General features: G+C 39.1%; 1 protein-coding gene across 3 annotated transcripts in view; it reads right to left on the reverse strand.

The window, feature by feature from the left end:
• LOC112260648 (parathyroid hormone/parathyroid hormone-related peptide receptor-like) overlaps positions 1–11,181 on the reverse strand; it is a 72,755-nt gene extending 61,574 nt beyond the window's left edge. For all 3 annotated transcript variants that reach the window (XR_006084349.1, XR_006084350.1, XM_024435920.2), the window contains exon 1: positions 9,997–11,181. Coding sequence is in view for 1 of the 3 variants with exons in the window: in XM_024435920.2 (XP_024291688.1) it covers positions 9,997–10,083 (87 nt within the window). In the remaining 2 variants the exon portion in view is untranslated. The remainder of the gene's footprint in view (positions 1–9,996) is intronic.
• Between the last annotated feature and the right edge of the window lie 2,398 nt (positions 11,182–13,579).

Genomic DNA, 13,579 nt, shown 5'->3' on the forward strand with positions numbered 1-13,579 from the left:
TCTGGCAAGTTAATTACGGTCTTTGTTAGGAAGAAATGGTCTTCACACAGTTTGCAATGAGCCAGGCGGCCCAAATTGCGGCATATACCCTGACTCTGCTTGCACTGAAAGCAAGATAAGTGACACAATTTCTCTAGTAATATTGCCTGCTAACATGAATTTCTTTTAACGAAATATGCAAGTTTAAAAAAATATGCTTGTGTATTAATTTTATGAAAGGCATTGATGTTTATGGTTAGGTACATTGGTGCAACGATTGTGCTTTTTCACGAATGCGCTTTTGTTAAATCATCACCCGTTTTGCGAAGTTGAAGTAGGCTGTGATTCGATGATAAATTAACGGGCACTGCATTGACTATATGCAACACAGGACAAGCTAGTTAAAACTAGTAATATCATCAACCATGTGTAGTTAACTAGTGATTATGTTAAGATTGATTGTTTTTTACGAGATAAGTTTAATGCTAGCTAGCAACTTACCTTGGCTCTTTGCAGCCACCAGGTCCTTTTGATGCTGCACTCACGTAAACAGGTGGTCAGCCTGCCACGCAGTCTTCTTGTGGATTGCAATGTAATCGGCCATAATAGGCGTCCAAAAATGCAGATTACCGATTGTTATGAAAACTTGAAACCGGACCTAATTAATCGGCCATGCCGATTAAATCAATCAATCAGATGTATTTTGTAAAGCCATTTTTACATCAGTAAAATTGCCACAAAGTGCTATACAGATACAGATTGAAGACTACTTCGTTACCTCCTGTCCTCTTCACTTTGTCAGCACACACACACGCACACACACACACATGCACACACGCACATTTGTGTGCCAGCCAGGGCAGTCTCTAGTACACTTATTATATAATCTTACATTCAGGAAGATGTTTTTTCTATAATTCACAACATAATTATGGGGTGGCAGGTAGCCTAGTGGTTAGAGTGTTAGGCCAGTAACTGAAAGGTTGCTAGATCTGAATCCCCGAGCTGACAAGGTAAAAATCTGTCGTTCTACCCCTGTTCCTAGGTCGTCATTGTAAATAAGAATTTGTTCTTAACTGACTTGCCTAGTGAAATAAAGATAAAAAATAACCCTGTATGATGACAGAGAACTAAAGAAAAGCACAAAGCACTTGCTCTCTAGAGAACCCTTTAAAAAAAACTTTCCACGGAGGGATCTACCTGGAACCAAAAATGGTCTCCTCTGTCTCAGTGACATCCATTGTCAATTCAGGGTTATCCAACAGGCTCCCTCAGAAATGCTCAAGTGCCAGCAAGGTTACCAGCTATCAATTTAAAAATCTGATCGCAATCATCATTACCTTGAAATTATTGCACAAAATGGAAACGCCAATCAAGCAAGAATAATTCTCACCCAGGTTCTAAACTGTCCATGGTGACTGTCTGATGACAATATACAAATGTATACAGAAAAGCCTAGCTATTCTTGATGTGAATGCGCAGACAGTGATGCTATTATCAGTAGCATCCATAGAAACATGGTGCAACAGATGACTACCTAGTACTGTCCTAACATCGCCATCCTCTGTAGACCTCTAGAAGAATAGAGAGAGAACAACCAGGAAGTCTTACTATAGCAATTCCAGTAGAAATCAATCTGTGTACCTGTACTGATGCTGGTCAAAGGATGATCAGTGATGCATGATCATTACATGTATTAAGCTCTCTCCTCTCTGAGGAAGATATTTTCAAGGCACTTGAGATCTCCATTTGTGTTTTTTTGTCTGGGAGAAATCTTCTGACCCATTAAAATCATTTCCAAAACTACACTTTACATGCACCTTAAAAGCTGACCTACAATATACACATAATGATAAAGAGAGAAACAGCTATGAGACAATGATGTCTGTCTGGTGCACATCTGATGATACTGCATTACCTTCCTACTTCAGTTGAAAGGACAACAACCAGATAATACTGTGGAACACTGTTTGTCCATCATACATCCGCTGTACAGTGAATCCCATTTCAGCACTCAAGCACTCAAGTGTATTGTGTAACTTATTCCGAAAGGGTTAAATGTTGGCAACAACTTTAAACACAGCTTGTATTTTAATATTCACCCAAAGCATCTCGGGATATAACATGCCTAGGGCTCTAAAACAGTAATAACAACATGGTTAGCGATAACATTCCACTCTATCGATCTCAGATATTGCTGTCCCCCACGATGAAATCGGGGAAGGGACTGTCTATCTCCATCCGTCCGTTATTCACACGCGATATCTCAGACAGCAAACTTTTGTGAATTATGCATCTTGCCATAGAGATCCGTAACTTTTATAAAATGACACTGATTGGCCCAAGGTGGGAGCTATAGTAATTCATTGAAATGTGTTAGTCATATCTCAAATGGCCCAAAAGGGTGGGGTGGGGGGGGCTGCATCATTCACTGCTGCCTTGTTGATTATTAGACTAAACTGAACAAAAATATCAACGCATCATGCAACAATTTCAAAGATTTTACCGAGTTACAGTTCATATGAGGAAATCAGTCAATTTATCTGTGACATTGTGCTGTGTGACAAAACTGCACATTTTAAAGTGGCCTTTTATTGTCCCAAGCATAAGGGGCACCTGTGTAATAATCATGCTGTTTAATCAGCTTCTTGATATGCCACAACTCTCAGGTGGATGGATTATCTTGGCAAAGGAGAAATGCTCACTAACAGGGATATAAACACATTTGTGCATAACATTTGAGAAAAATAAGCTTTTTGTGTGTATGGAAAATGTCTGGGATCTTTTATTTCAGCTCATGAAACATGGGACCAACATTTTACATGTTGCGTTCCTGTTTTTGTTCAGTGTAGAATCGAAAGACACACAAGCTAACATATTGGAAGAATATTCCAAGCAGAGAAAATGGGTCTTTACTTAAGAGTTTAGGGGCTTAATAATACTTACAGTAATGTGGTCCAAACAGCATATTAGCATGTACAAGCCAGTTGCTCATTGTTTTGACTAAATGGACAGTGTGTTAGCAGGTACAAGCCAGGTGCTAATTGTTTTGACTAAACGCAGGTAGTAAGTAGATAATTGTACTTTCGTATCCTATCAGTGTTATCACCATTCAATTACTCTACAATTCAGGGGAGGCTGCTGAGGGGAGGACAACTCATAATAATGGCTGGAACAGAGGGAATGGAATGGCATCAAACACATGGAAACCCTGTGTGTGATGTATTTAATACCATTCCACTAATTCCGCTCCAGCCGTTAGCACGAAACGTTCCTCCCCAATTAAAGTGCCACCAACCTCCTGTGGTACACTTAACTAGGGGGAACAAACCCCTATTGTTAACTCACAGCTGTTCTTTTGCCTTCATGGGAAAGAATTGAGTGCCTTATGTGTTATTTTGTGAAATATACATGGTATATACACTGTGTTGTAAAAAATAATTACATATCTATTGAAACAGCAAAAACAGTTAACTTGAGACACATTCAAAGTGTTCTCCAACAGACACTAACTGATGTCTCCTCAATTGCAACTGGCAGTGTGATAGGATGAGCATTGACCAGTTCAAATGTCTATGTACAAGTCTACAGTGGGGCAAAAAAGTATTTAGTCAGCCACCAATTGTGCAAGTTCTCACACTTAAAAAGATGAGAGAGGCCTGTAATTTTCATCATAGGTACACTTCAACTATGACAGACAAAATGAGAAAAAAAATCCAGAAAATCACATTGTAGGATTTTTAATGAATTTATTTGCAAATTATGGTGGAAAATAAGTATTTGGTCACCTACAAACAAGCAAGATTTCTGGCTCTCACAGACTTGTAACTTCTTCTTTAAGAGGCTTCCCTGTCCTCCACTCGTTATCTGTATTAATGGCACCTGTTTGAACTTGTTATCAGTATAAAAGACACCTGTCCACAACCTCAAACAGTCACACTCCAAACTCCGCTATGGCCAAGCACAAAGAGCTGTCAAAGGACACCAGAAACAAAATTGTAGACCTGCACCAGGCTTGGACGACTGAATCTGCAATAGGTAAGCAGCTTGGTTTGAAGAAATCAACAGTGGGAACAATTATTAGGAAATGGAAGACATACAAGACCACTGATAATCTCCCTCGATCTGGGGCCCCATGCAAGATCTCACCCCGTGGGATCAAAATTATCACAAGCACGGTGAGCAAAAATCCCAGAACCACACGGGGGGACCTGGTGAATGACCTGCAGAGAGCTGGGACCAAAGTAACAAAGCCTACCATCAGTAACACACTATGCCGCCAGGGACTCAAATCCTGCAGTGCCAGACGTGTCCCCCCACTAAAGCCAGTACATGTCCAGGCCCGTCTGAAGTTTGCTAGAGAGCATTTGGATGATCCAGAAGAAGATTGGGAGAATGTCATATGGTCAGATGAAACCAAAATATAACTTTTTGGTAAAAACTCATCCAAAGAACACCATACATACTGTGAAGCATGGGGGTGGAAACATCATGCTTTGGGGCTGTTTTTCTGCAAAGGGACCAGGACGACTGACCCGTGTAAAGGAAAGAATGAATGGGGCCATGTATCGTGATATTTTGAGTGAAAACCTCCTTCCATCAGCAAGGGCATTGAAGATGAAACGTGGCTGGGTCTTTCAGCATGACAATGATCCCAAACACACCGCCTGGGCAACGAAGGAGTGGCTTCGTAAGAAGCATTTCAAGGTCCTGGAGTGGCCTAGCCAGTCTCCAGATCTCAACCCCATAGAAAATCTTTGGAGGGAGTTGAAAGTCTGTGTTGCCCAGCAACAGCCCCAAAACATCACTGCTCTAGAGGAGATCTGCATGGAGGAATGGGCCAAAATACCAGCAACAGTGTGTGAAAACCTTGTGAAGACTTACAGAAAACGTTTGACCTCTGTCATTGCCAACAAAGGGTATATAACAAAGTATTGACATAAACTTTTGTTATTGACCAAATACTTATTTTCCACCATAATTTGCAAATAAATTCATTAAAAAATCCTACAATGTGATTTTCTGGATTTTTTCTCTCATTTTGTCTGTCATAGTTGAAGTGTACCTATGATGAAAATTACAGGCCTCTCTCATCTTTTTAAGTGGGAGAACTTGCACAATCGGTGGCTGACTAAATACTTTTTTGCCACACTGTATATAAACGTGTTTACCAGGGCTAGGAATTGCCATCACGATGCAATATTATCACAAATACTTAGGTGCCAATATGATCTGTATTGCGATTCTCACGATTCTTTATGTATTACGATTCGATACTGTGATTTTATTGCAATTCAATGTTCCAAACATATTGCTCACGATATGTCTGCTGCAGAGCGACAAGAGAGACCTATGAGAAAACAAGTTTTGATCAGTCATGGAAATAAAAGTGCTGAAAACAAATTGGCTCCCTGTTTAAAAAGAGGTAGAGCCAACTAGCCCCAAATTAATATTGCGATATTGTCAAAATGATAATATACGATATATCGTCAAAGATAATATCCCGACATGTAACAGTGTTTTTTTCTTTTCACTTGTGCTTAATGAAGTTGCTTCTTGGATAAACATCTTGACTGAATCACATATCCTACATGGCTACCTTCTGTTTCACAGATACTTTATGTGTTTAACTCTCACTCTGGGAGGAAGACATGACACTTGCAAGTCATCAGACAGCAAAAACACAGTCATGAGGTAGGAATTAGATGGCGATGCAGACCGACCGCGGTTACTGAAAGAAGCATTTCCTCTTAATAAATTCAATAACCCAGTGAGTCTGAGTCACTCAGTCTGATAACAGACAATCCTACCAGGCAGGCAGCAGTGTGTTGGCCATGTCTGTGAGTTGGCACTAAACTATGAGTGTCAAGGTTAATAAAAAGCAGAGAATGACAATGTAGGATCTTAATTTGATAACATTTTTGTTGAGAATGTTAACACATGGTTTTATTAACAGTACTGCACTTTTCTTGAAGCCCATTTTCATCCAGCTAATACCCTAAACACCGATCAAGCAATATTATGGATTAAACGCTCAAATCCTCTTGCTGCAGGATACTTTTGCTACGACAATACTAATCAAATATGACCTACCACCTGGATTCGGTCCTATGTAATTTGAAATTGTGTTTTTAACATTGGAAAAAAGTAGAGACTCAGAGCTAGAAAACTAAATATATTTGCACAATAGTTGAGGAACAATGGGAAAAGAATTATGCTTTGAAAGTTGATAAACTTGTAACCCCACTTTTGAGAAAATTGCCCTTGAATGTTTTGGTACACCTACTAGAGAGTTATTCTTTGTCTACACCCATTCAGCATCGTTCACACCCTCTTAAGCCTTAGCCCCACCCATCTCTTTAAGCATTCACATGTGAGGCCATGTGCTAATCAGAGTGAATAGTGTAGTAAAAATCAAAGATTTCAAGACTAAAAGTGGTAAAAGTAGTAGCCTACAGTAAGGAAAAACTCCATGTAAAAATACAATGTATCTAGTCCTTGGCCTATATCCTAATCTGACTTTGGTGCAGGTCATGTTGTTCTTTACATTATCGTCTCTGGTAAACACACACTATATCAAATAAAATCTAAATGTATTTGTCACATGCACAGGATATTTTATAACTATTAGATCACGCTTACCTGACACATTTTTCTAAATTAATAGGTCATGTGAAAGAAATGCTATAACCACCCTCCCAGCCACATCTAGCTAAGTGGATGGGTCACTATTGTCTAGACATGTACTGTACACATGTTCATGAAATAGAATAGATGGTCGTAATCACCACCAGACACACCTGGCTAAATTGATGGGTCATGTAATCATCTGGCAAAGTATTTTCTTTAGACATGTAGCTAGCTGGCTAAACAATGAAGAGGCATAATCCCAACTCATACTACTACCAATATAAACATTGTCATAGCTGTAGTATGAATCTGCAGGTAGCTAAAGCTAACCAACTAGGTTCAATGTTAGCAGGCTTACATTAGGCTCTAACTAGCCATCCAAATGGAGTTCTGATTAGAATAATATTACGACACAGATCATACACATGCTAGCTAACAGTACACTTTAACTTGCAATTAATATGACTTTCTGACACAATTAGAAACGTATAAAATCTGAAAATGTAGCTAGACTCTTACCCGTATACATGGATGAATGCTTCACAGCAGACTGGAACCATTTAACTCCGTTTTGTTTGTAGCTACGTCTTGTTTGGCCAGCGTTATGTCAAGTCACTCTGGTTCACACTGACCGTGGCGTGTGCAGAAAGTAGCCCATCAGGGCATCAATGTTGATGAGAAAAGACGCAAAACTATTATGGTTCTCGATGGCTAACATTAAATTAAATCTTTCAAAAAACACCATGTTAGAAAGGACTATCAACATATATTGAGTAGCTCACGTTATAGACAGAAGCATGCTACATAGAAGACCAATCCAAACTCATCTCTCGGCATGTCCAGCCCATCCATTACCTCAGCTAATCATGGCTAGTGGTAAGGTTCCTGTCTTTTTCCATGGCTAAACCAACTAGGCTCCTAACTTAACAATTCTATTCCTATTTACAGATGGAATACAAGTTCATTATTAAGGCACATGAAAGTTCACAAGTTCCAGAAGGCATTTCTACCAAAAAACGCATTTTGATCAACAACAACAAAAAATATATTGAAATGCCTCTCCTGTGAAGTAGTGATGTGCGACATACACCTAGCTTCCTGAAACTGAAATTAAGATCCTTCCTCTGTACAGCAAGCACCATCAGTTTATGTCAACGTACATTTTCTTTTTTAAGTATTTCAAATGAAGTATAGCTTAATGGAAGGATACATACTAACTGACATAGGACTTAGACTTTCTTAATATAGTTATAGATGTTAGATGTTAGTGCTTCATTATTCAGCCTACGTAAACTGGGGGATATCTACAGGTAACTGCTAAAATAAAGGAAACACCAACATAAAGCGTCTTAATCGGGTGGTGGACCACCACAAGCCAGAACAGCTTCAATGATCTTGACATAGATTTTTACAAGTGTCTGGAACTCTATTGGAGGGATGTGACACCATTCTTCCAAGAGAAATTCCATAATTTGGTATTTTGTTCAGGTTGGTGGAAAATGCTGCCCTCAGGTGCCGCTCCAGAATCTCCCATAAGAGTTCAATTGGGTTGAGATCTGGTAACTGAGACGGCCATGGCATATGATTTACATCGTTTTCATGCTCATCAAACCATTCAGTGACCACTCATGCACTGCGGATGGGGGCATTGTCATCCTATGGTAGCCACAATAATGGCCTGCCCAGCATTTTTATATATGACCCTAAGCATGATTGCTTAATTAACTGAAGAACCACGCCTGTGTGGAAGCACCTGCTTTCAATATACTGTGTATCCCTCACTTACTCAAGTCTTTCCATAATTTTGGCAGTTACCTGGATATCATCATTGGACATATACTATAAAAAACACAACTCTTAAATATAACTTTTTTGAGAAAAATAACAAAACTGAAAGGGTAAACATCAAAACTGAAAGGGTAAACAAAATTGACAGACACAGCCTTTAACGACCAAATGTTGAATCAGCTATAAATGCCGTTAGCTATGTTAGAATTGTTTCCCCCTGCCATCTAAACCAATGATGCCAGCAGTGCTGCGGCACAGTGATGTACCACATCACCAGGGAAAGGCACTGTACCTCACAGCCCCAGCAAACCGCCTGTTGAACGCTCAACACACTCAGCCATAAAACACAGAACAACCACGACCAGCAGTGCTACTTGCAGTTGCCTGTACTGCTGTCGGTAAAGCCACTGTGTAGTCTACAGAGTAGAGCTACAGTTATACTGACTTTTGAAAATAGCATCATCAACCTTGTGGCTTTACTAATAAGTTAACATCACCTATCAACATGAGAAAACCTATATGAGCATGATATTACACAGACATAAAATGTTAATGAGGATTTGCCCCCATGCGGTGCATGTACACTAGCATTCTTCTTTGGAAAACACCACACTGAAATTACATGTGAATGCATGTTTTCATTAATATAATACCCATGCCGGATACAAAGAATGGTAAAAACCTACATTTGTATTTAGAATCTCTCTGTCTCCCCTGATGATGTACATGCAGTTACTGTATCCAACATAGTTGAACAGAGATGTCAACATTACTATTGATTAGGCTTGGCAAAGTGATTTAACACACGCACTCTATCTCTCAGTGCGATGGGGCTTCAGTAGGATTCATGCATAATTGAAAAGACACACATTATAGTCTACTGTAGTAAAACAATTTCCCATATAATTAAGTAAATGCCTACATTTTATGAGGTTCTTTAATAGCATTAATTCATGGAAATTTCACTGCATAGCATTATGTACCTGAGTGAATGCAATACACTGAGTGGGTGGGTACACTCTTAGAAAAAAAGGTGGTATCTAGAACCTAAAAGGATTCTTCGGCTGTCCCCATAGGAGAACCCTTTTTGGTTCTAGGTAGAACCCTTTTGGTTCCAGGTAGAACCATTCCCGAGAGGGTTCTACATGAAACCCCAAATAGTTCTACTTTGAATCAAAAATGGTTTTACCTGGAACCAAAAGGGGTTCTACAATGGGGACAGCCGAAGAACCCTTTTGGAACCCCTTTTTCTAAAAGTATATGTATCCACAGTATGCTCTGAGCAGGGCAGTGGAATAGGTCAGAATATAATTTTGTAGGTACAATGTCTATCAAAACATCCTTGCTCTACAAGTGCTATGGGAAGAGATTATGAAGAAACATTTTTCTAGACAGTTTATTCATATCGTGGATCATCTGTCAACATAATTCCAGCTTCAATAGGCTGGTATGTTCAATGAAGGTCACAATTATTAAAAAATATATAGCCTAGCTTCAACCTATTACAACTGAATAGGCTGTAAGGTGAACTGCCTACACATGTGGTAAAATACAAGAATGACATGCAGAACATGTTCTATAATGAAATGAATAACTTACCAGACAGACGTGACTGAGGACCAAGCTGAAGAAAAGAAAGCCCACACTGTGGAACACTAGAGGGGGGCCCATCCCTGAGACAACCATGCCGAACCTCCAATAGTCGTTTCAGAAAGCAAGGTTGAGTTGATGCTTCAGTTAAAATGACTTAATTTACTTTAAACTGTCTTCAAAAGAGCAAGTCATCTTTCACTATCTGTCCTCTCATTATGGTCATGATAGTGGCTTGTAAAATCATAACTATAATCTCTTCGCTTTCCCTCCCTCTTTTTAAATCTGTAATACGTTCAAACTGAGCCCACTCACTTTATTTATCTGCATGTCTGTTTTTTGTGGGGGTTTTTTACTTCTTCTGAAATTACATCCACATGTCAGAACTATTTATGTCGCTCTCGTTCTGCGGTGGGAAGTTCAAATGATTCTTTGTGGAGAAGAAACCAGCGCTGTATTTTTAGATCTTTTAAATTTCCCTTCAGACTAACTTAAACACTTCAGTATGGAGCTGTGCGCCTTTATGCCATATCCCAAATTTCCTTCCCAAGAACCCCGTCCAAATGTTACTTGTTAAGTGGACAAAATCATATGAAAATGTCACTTATTATATGACCTAAGATAATTTACATATAGTGCACAAACGCATGGTTCATCATGTCATCTGTCACAGTGAAGAACTATGGACAATTGAATTACATAATCTTTTCTCGGGAAGCCGTGTTAAAATGAAAAGTGCATCTCAAGGCAAAGCGTCATGTTAGTCATAGAATTATCAACTTTTTCTAATAAGATTCGTGCTATGACGAAACATTTTATCGTGTAGGCTGTCCCACCAGACATGAATTTCTAAACTGAATAGATGATGGACCATGCATACGAATGACCAACTATTCTAGACATTGTATCGAACTATAAAAAGTGTAACTTCATACTTATATTCATTCTATGTGGATGTATCAAATCTACAAACGTAACCATGCTCTGTTTACGCATGGTGGTGTAGACAGTCCAAGGAAATCGCAAACCAGGCTATAAAGATCACACTTACGCTATTTGTGACAAACCAAACTCTGATGCATTTCAGCTTTTTCAGAACCACCTAAATCTAAAAAGGCAGCGTCCTTTCGAAATAAATCACAAAGTTAAAGAGTTAACCCTAATATTCAACGCGGCGCCAGATGTGAACGGCAGTTGCTCGACACCAGTTGTGAGAGTATGAAGGCGGATGAAAGAGGCAGGTATTAGAGAAGCGCGTGAAAGGTTCTCATTGGTCCGCGCTCTCTTGCGTTAGATTAAACCACGTCTCTAAAATGACATAGGGTATTTTCTCACCCCTTTCCACACAATCTCCACATTCAACATATTTCTGAGTGTTGCCAGTTTATTACAGCAAACTACGCTAACATTTAGCATATTTTATTGTATTTGCTATCAACAGATCATGTATGGGAGGAGATGTAAAATGTTCCAGGCAAATTTAGTCTACACGGTTATTTGTCCACTAGTAGCCTAGCCATACTGTGCATATTCTCTAACATGATATGTCCACTTTGTCAATTGTTATCGACATACATATTGTTATTGTTACTGTATTAGTACATACATTTCCAAATGTAAGTGACCCTTCATAAATTTACAATTTACAATCTTTCAAATTGCCAACTATTGTATCTTCAGCAGTGTTGAGCTACCAATTACTTCATAATGGAAGAAGTTTTAAGCTACACTAAAGCTGAAGGGTAGGTAGCATAAATTTAACCACATGTAACATCTTGATTTGCAATAGTATACACATCAAAAATCCCAATGCGAAGTTACACCTCAGTTTTTTTTGTTATTACATAAAACCTTTCAGAATTCCGAAGAATGCCGAAGTCATTTAGTTATAAAAAAAAATCCGGGGGGTGATGTAATATGGATGTCACGATCATTGGAATGAATGGACCAAGGCACAGCGTACTTAGAGTTCAACATGTTAAAAAAAATATGCAACTCACCAAATCAAATCAAATCAAATTTTATTTGTCACATACACATGGTTAGCAGATGTTAATGCGAGTGTAGCGAAATGCTTGTGCTTCTAGTTCCGACAATGCAGTAATAACGAACAAGTAATCTAACTAACAATTCCAAAAAACTACTGTCTTATACACAGTGTAAGGGGATAAAGAATATGTACATAAGGATATATGAATGAGTGATGGTACAGAGCAGCATAGGCAAGATACAGTAGATGATATCGAGTACAGTATATACATATGAGATGAGTATGTAAACAGTGGCATAGTTAAAGTGGCTAGTGATACATGTATTACATAAGGATGCAGTCGATGATATAGAGTACAGTATCTACGTATGCATATGAGATGAATAATGTAGGGTAAGTAACATTATATAAGGTAGCATTGTTTAAAGTGGCTAGTGATATATTTACATCATTTCCCATCAATTCCCATTATTAAAGTGGCTGGAGTAGAGTCAGTGTCATTGACAGTGTGTTGGCAGTAGCCACTCAATGTTAGTGGTGGCTGTTTAACAGTCTGATGGCCTTGAGATAGAAGCTGTTTTTCAGTCTCTCGGTCCCAGCTTTGATGCACCTGTACTGACCTCGCCTTCTGGATGACAGCGGGGTGAACAGGCAGTGGCTCGGGTGGTTGATGTCCTTGATGATCTTTATGGCCTTCCTGTAGCATCGGGTGGTGTAGGTGTCCTGGAGGGCAGGTAGTTTGCCCCACCAAAAACAATACAAGATCCCACAAACAACAGGTGGCAAAAGGCGGCCTAAATATGATCCCCAATCAGAGACAACGATAGACAGCTGCCTCTGATTGGGAACCATACCAGGCCAACATAGAAATGCAAAAACTAGGTTACCCACCATAGGCACACCCTGACCTAACCAAAATAGAGAATAAAAAGGATCTCTAAGGTCAGGGCGTGACAATGGAGGAACTGACAAGCCAGCCTATTCCCTATAAAGTAAATTTCAACCAAAATAACTTCCTATGTATAACTTCAAATTAAGCCAAATTGTTTGCACTCATGACTACTAGTTTCAATTTCATTTTCAGCCAAATTACAAGCAAATACAGTACTTTCTACATTTACTGTTACAAATCAACATGCAAGATTGCTAACCAATTAGCATTCTAACGTTAGCCATACCAGCCTGCTAACGTTATGTTAGCACTACATGAGTCAGCCAGTTGCTATCAACACCTAGTTTACAGCTACATTAAAGTAAACCAAAGTTTTGGAAATTAATATTGGCATCTAACCAGTTATCAAAGAATGTTAGCTAAATGCAATTATCTTAGCCAGAAAGTTAGCCAGCCAGCGAACTTTAGTTATTTAACCAACTAGCTATTAGCCTAACTAGCCTAGCCAACCACCACGGTTATGGTCGGCAACCTAGAGCCCAACTACTGGAGACCAGCTAGAATACAACTAACACAACACAACTAAAATATAACCATAGATCAAAGCAAAGAGAGAGCAGAGACTTGATGGCTGGGCCTATCCAACGGTAAAACTTTTAAAAGAGTGAAGGTTGAGTTATAGCTACCATGGGGGGGGGTGTTTCACCGGT

The sequence above is a fragment of the Oncorhynchus tshawytscha genome, linkage group LG10 (assembly GCF_018296145.1).
Source record: "Oncorhynchus tshawytscha isolate Ot180627B linkage group LG10, Otsh_v2.0, whole genome shotgun sequence".
Lineage (NCBI taxonomy): Eukaryota > Metazoa > Chordata > Actinopteri > Salmoniformes > Salmonidae > Oncorhynchus > Oncorhynchus tshawytscha.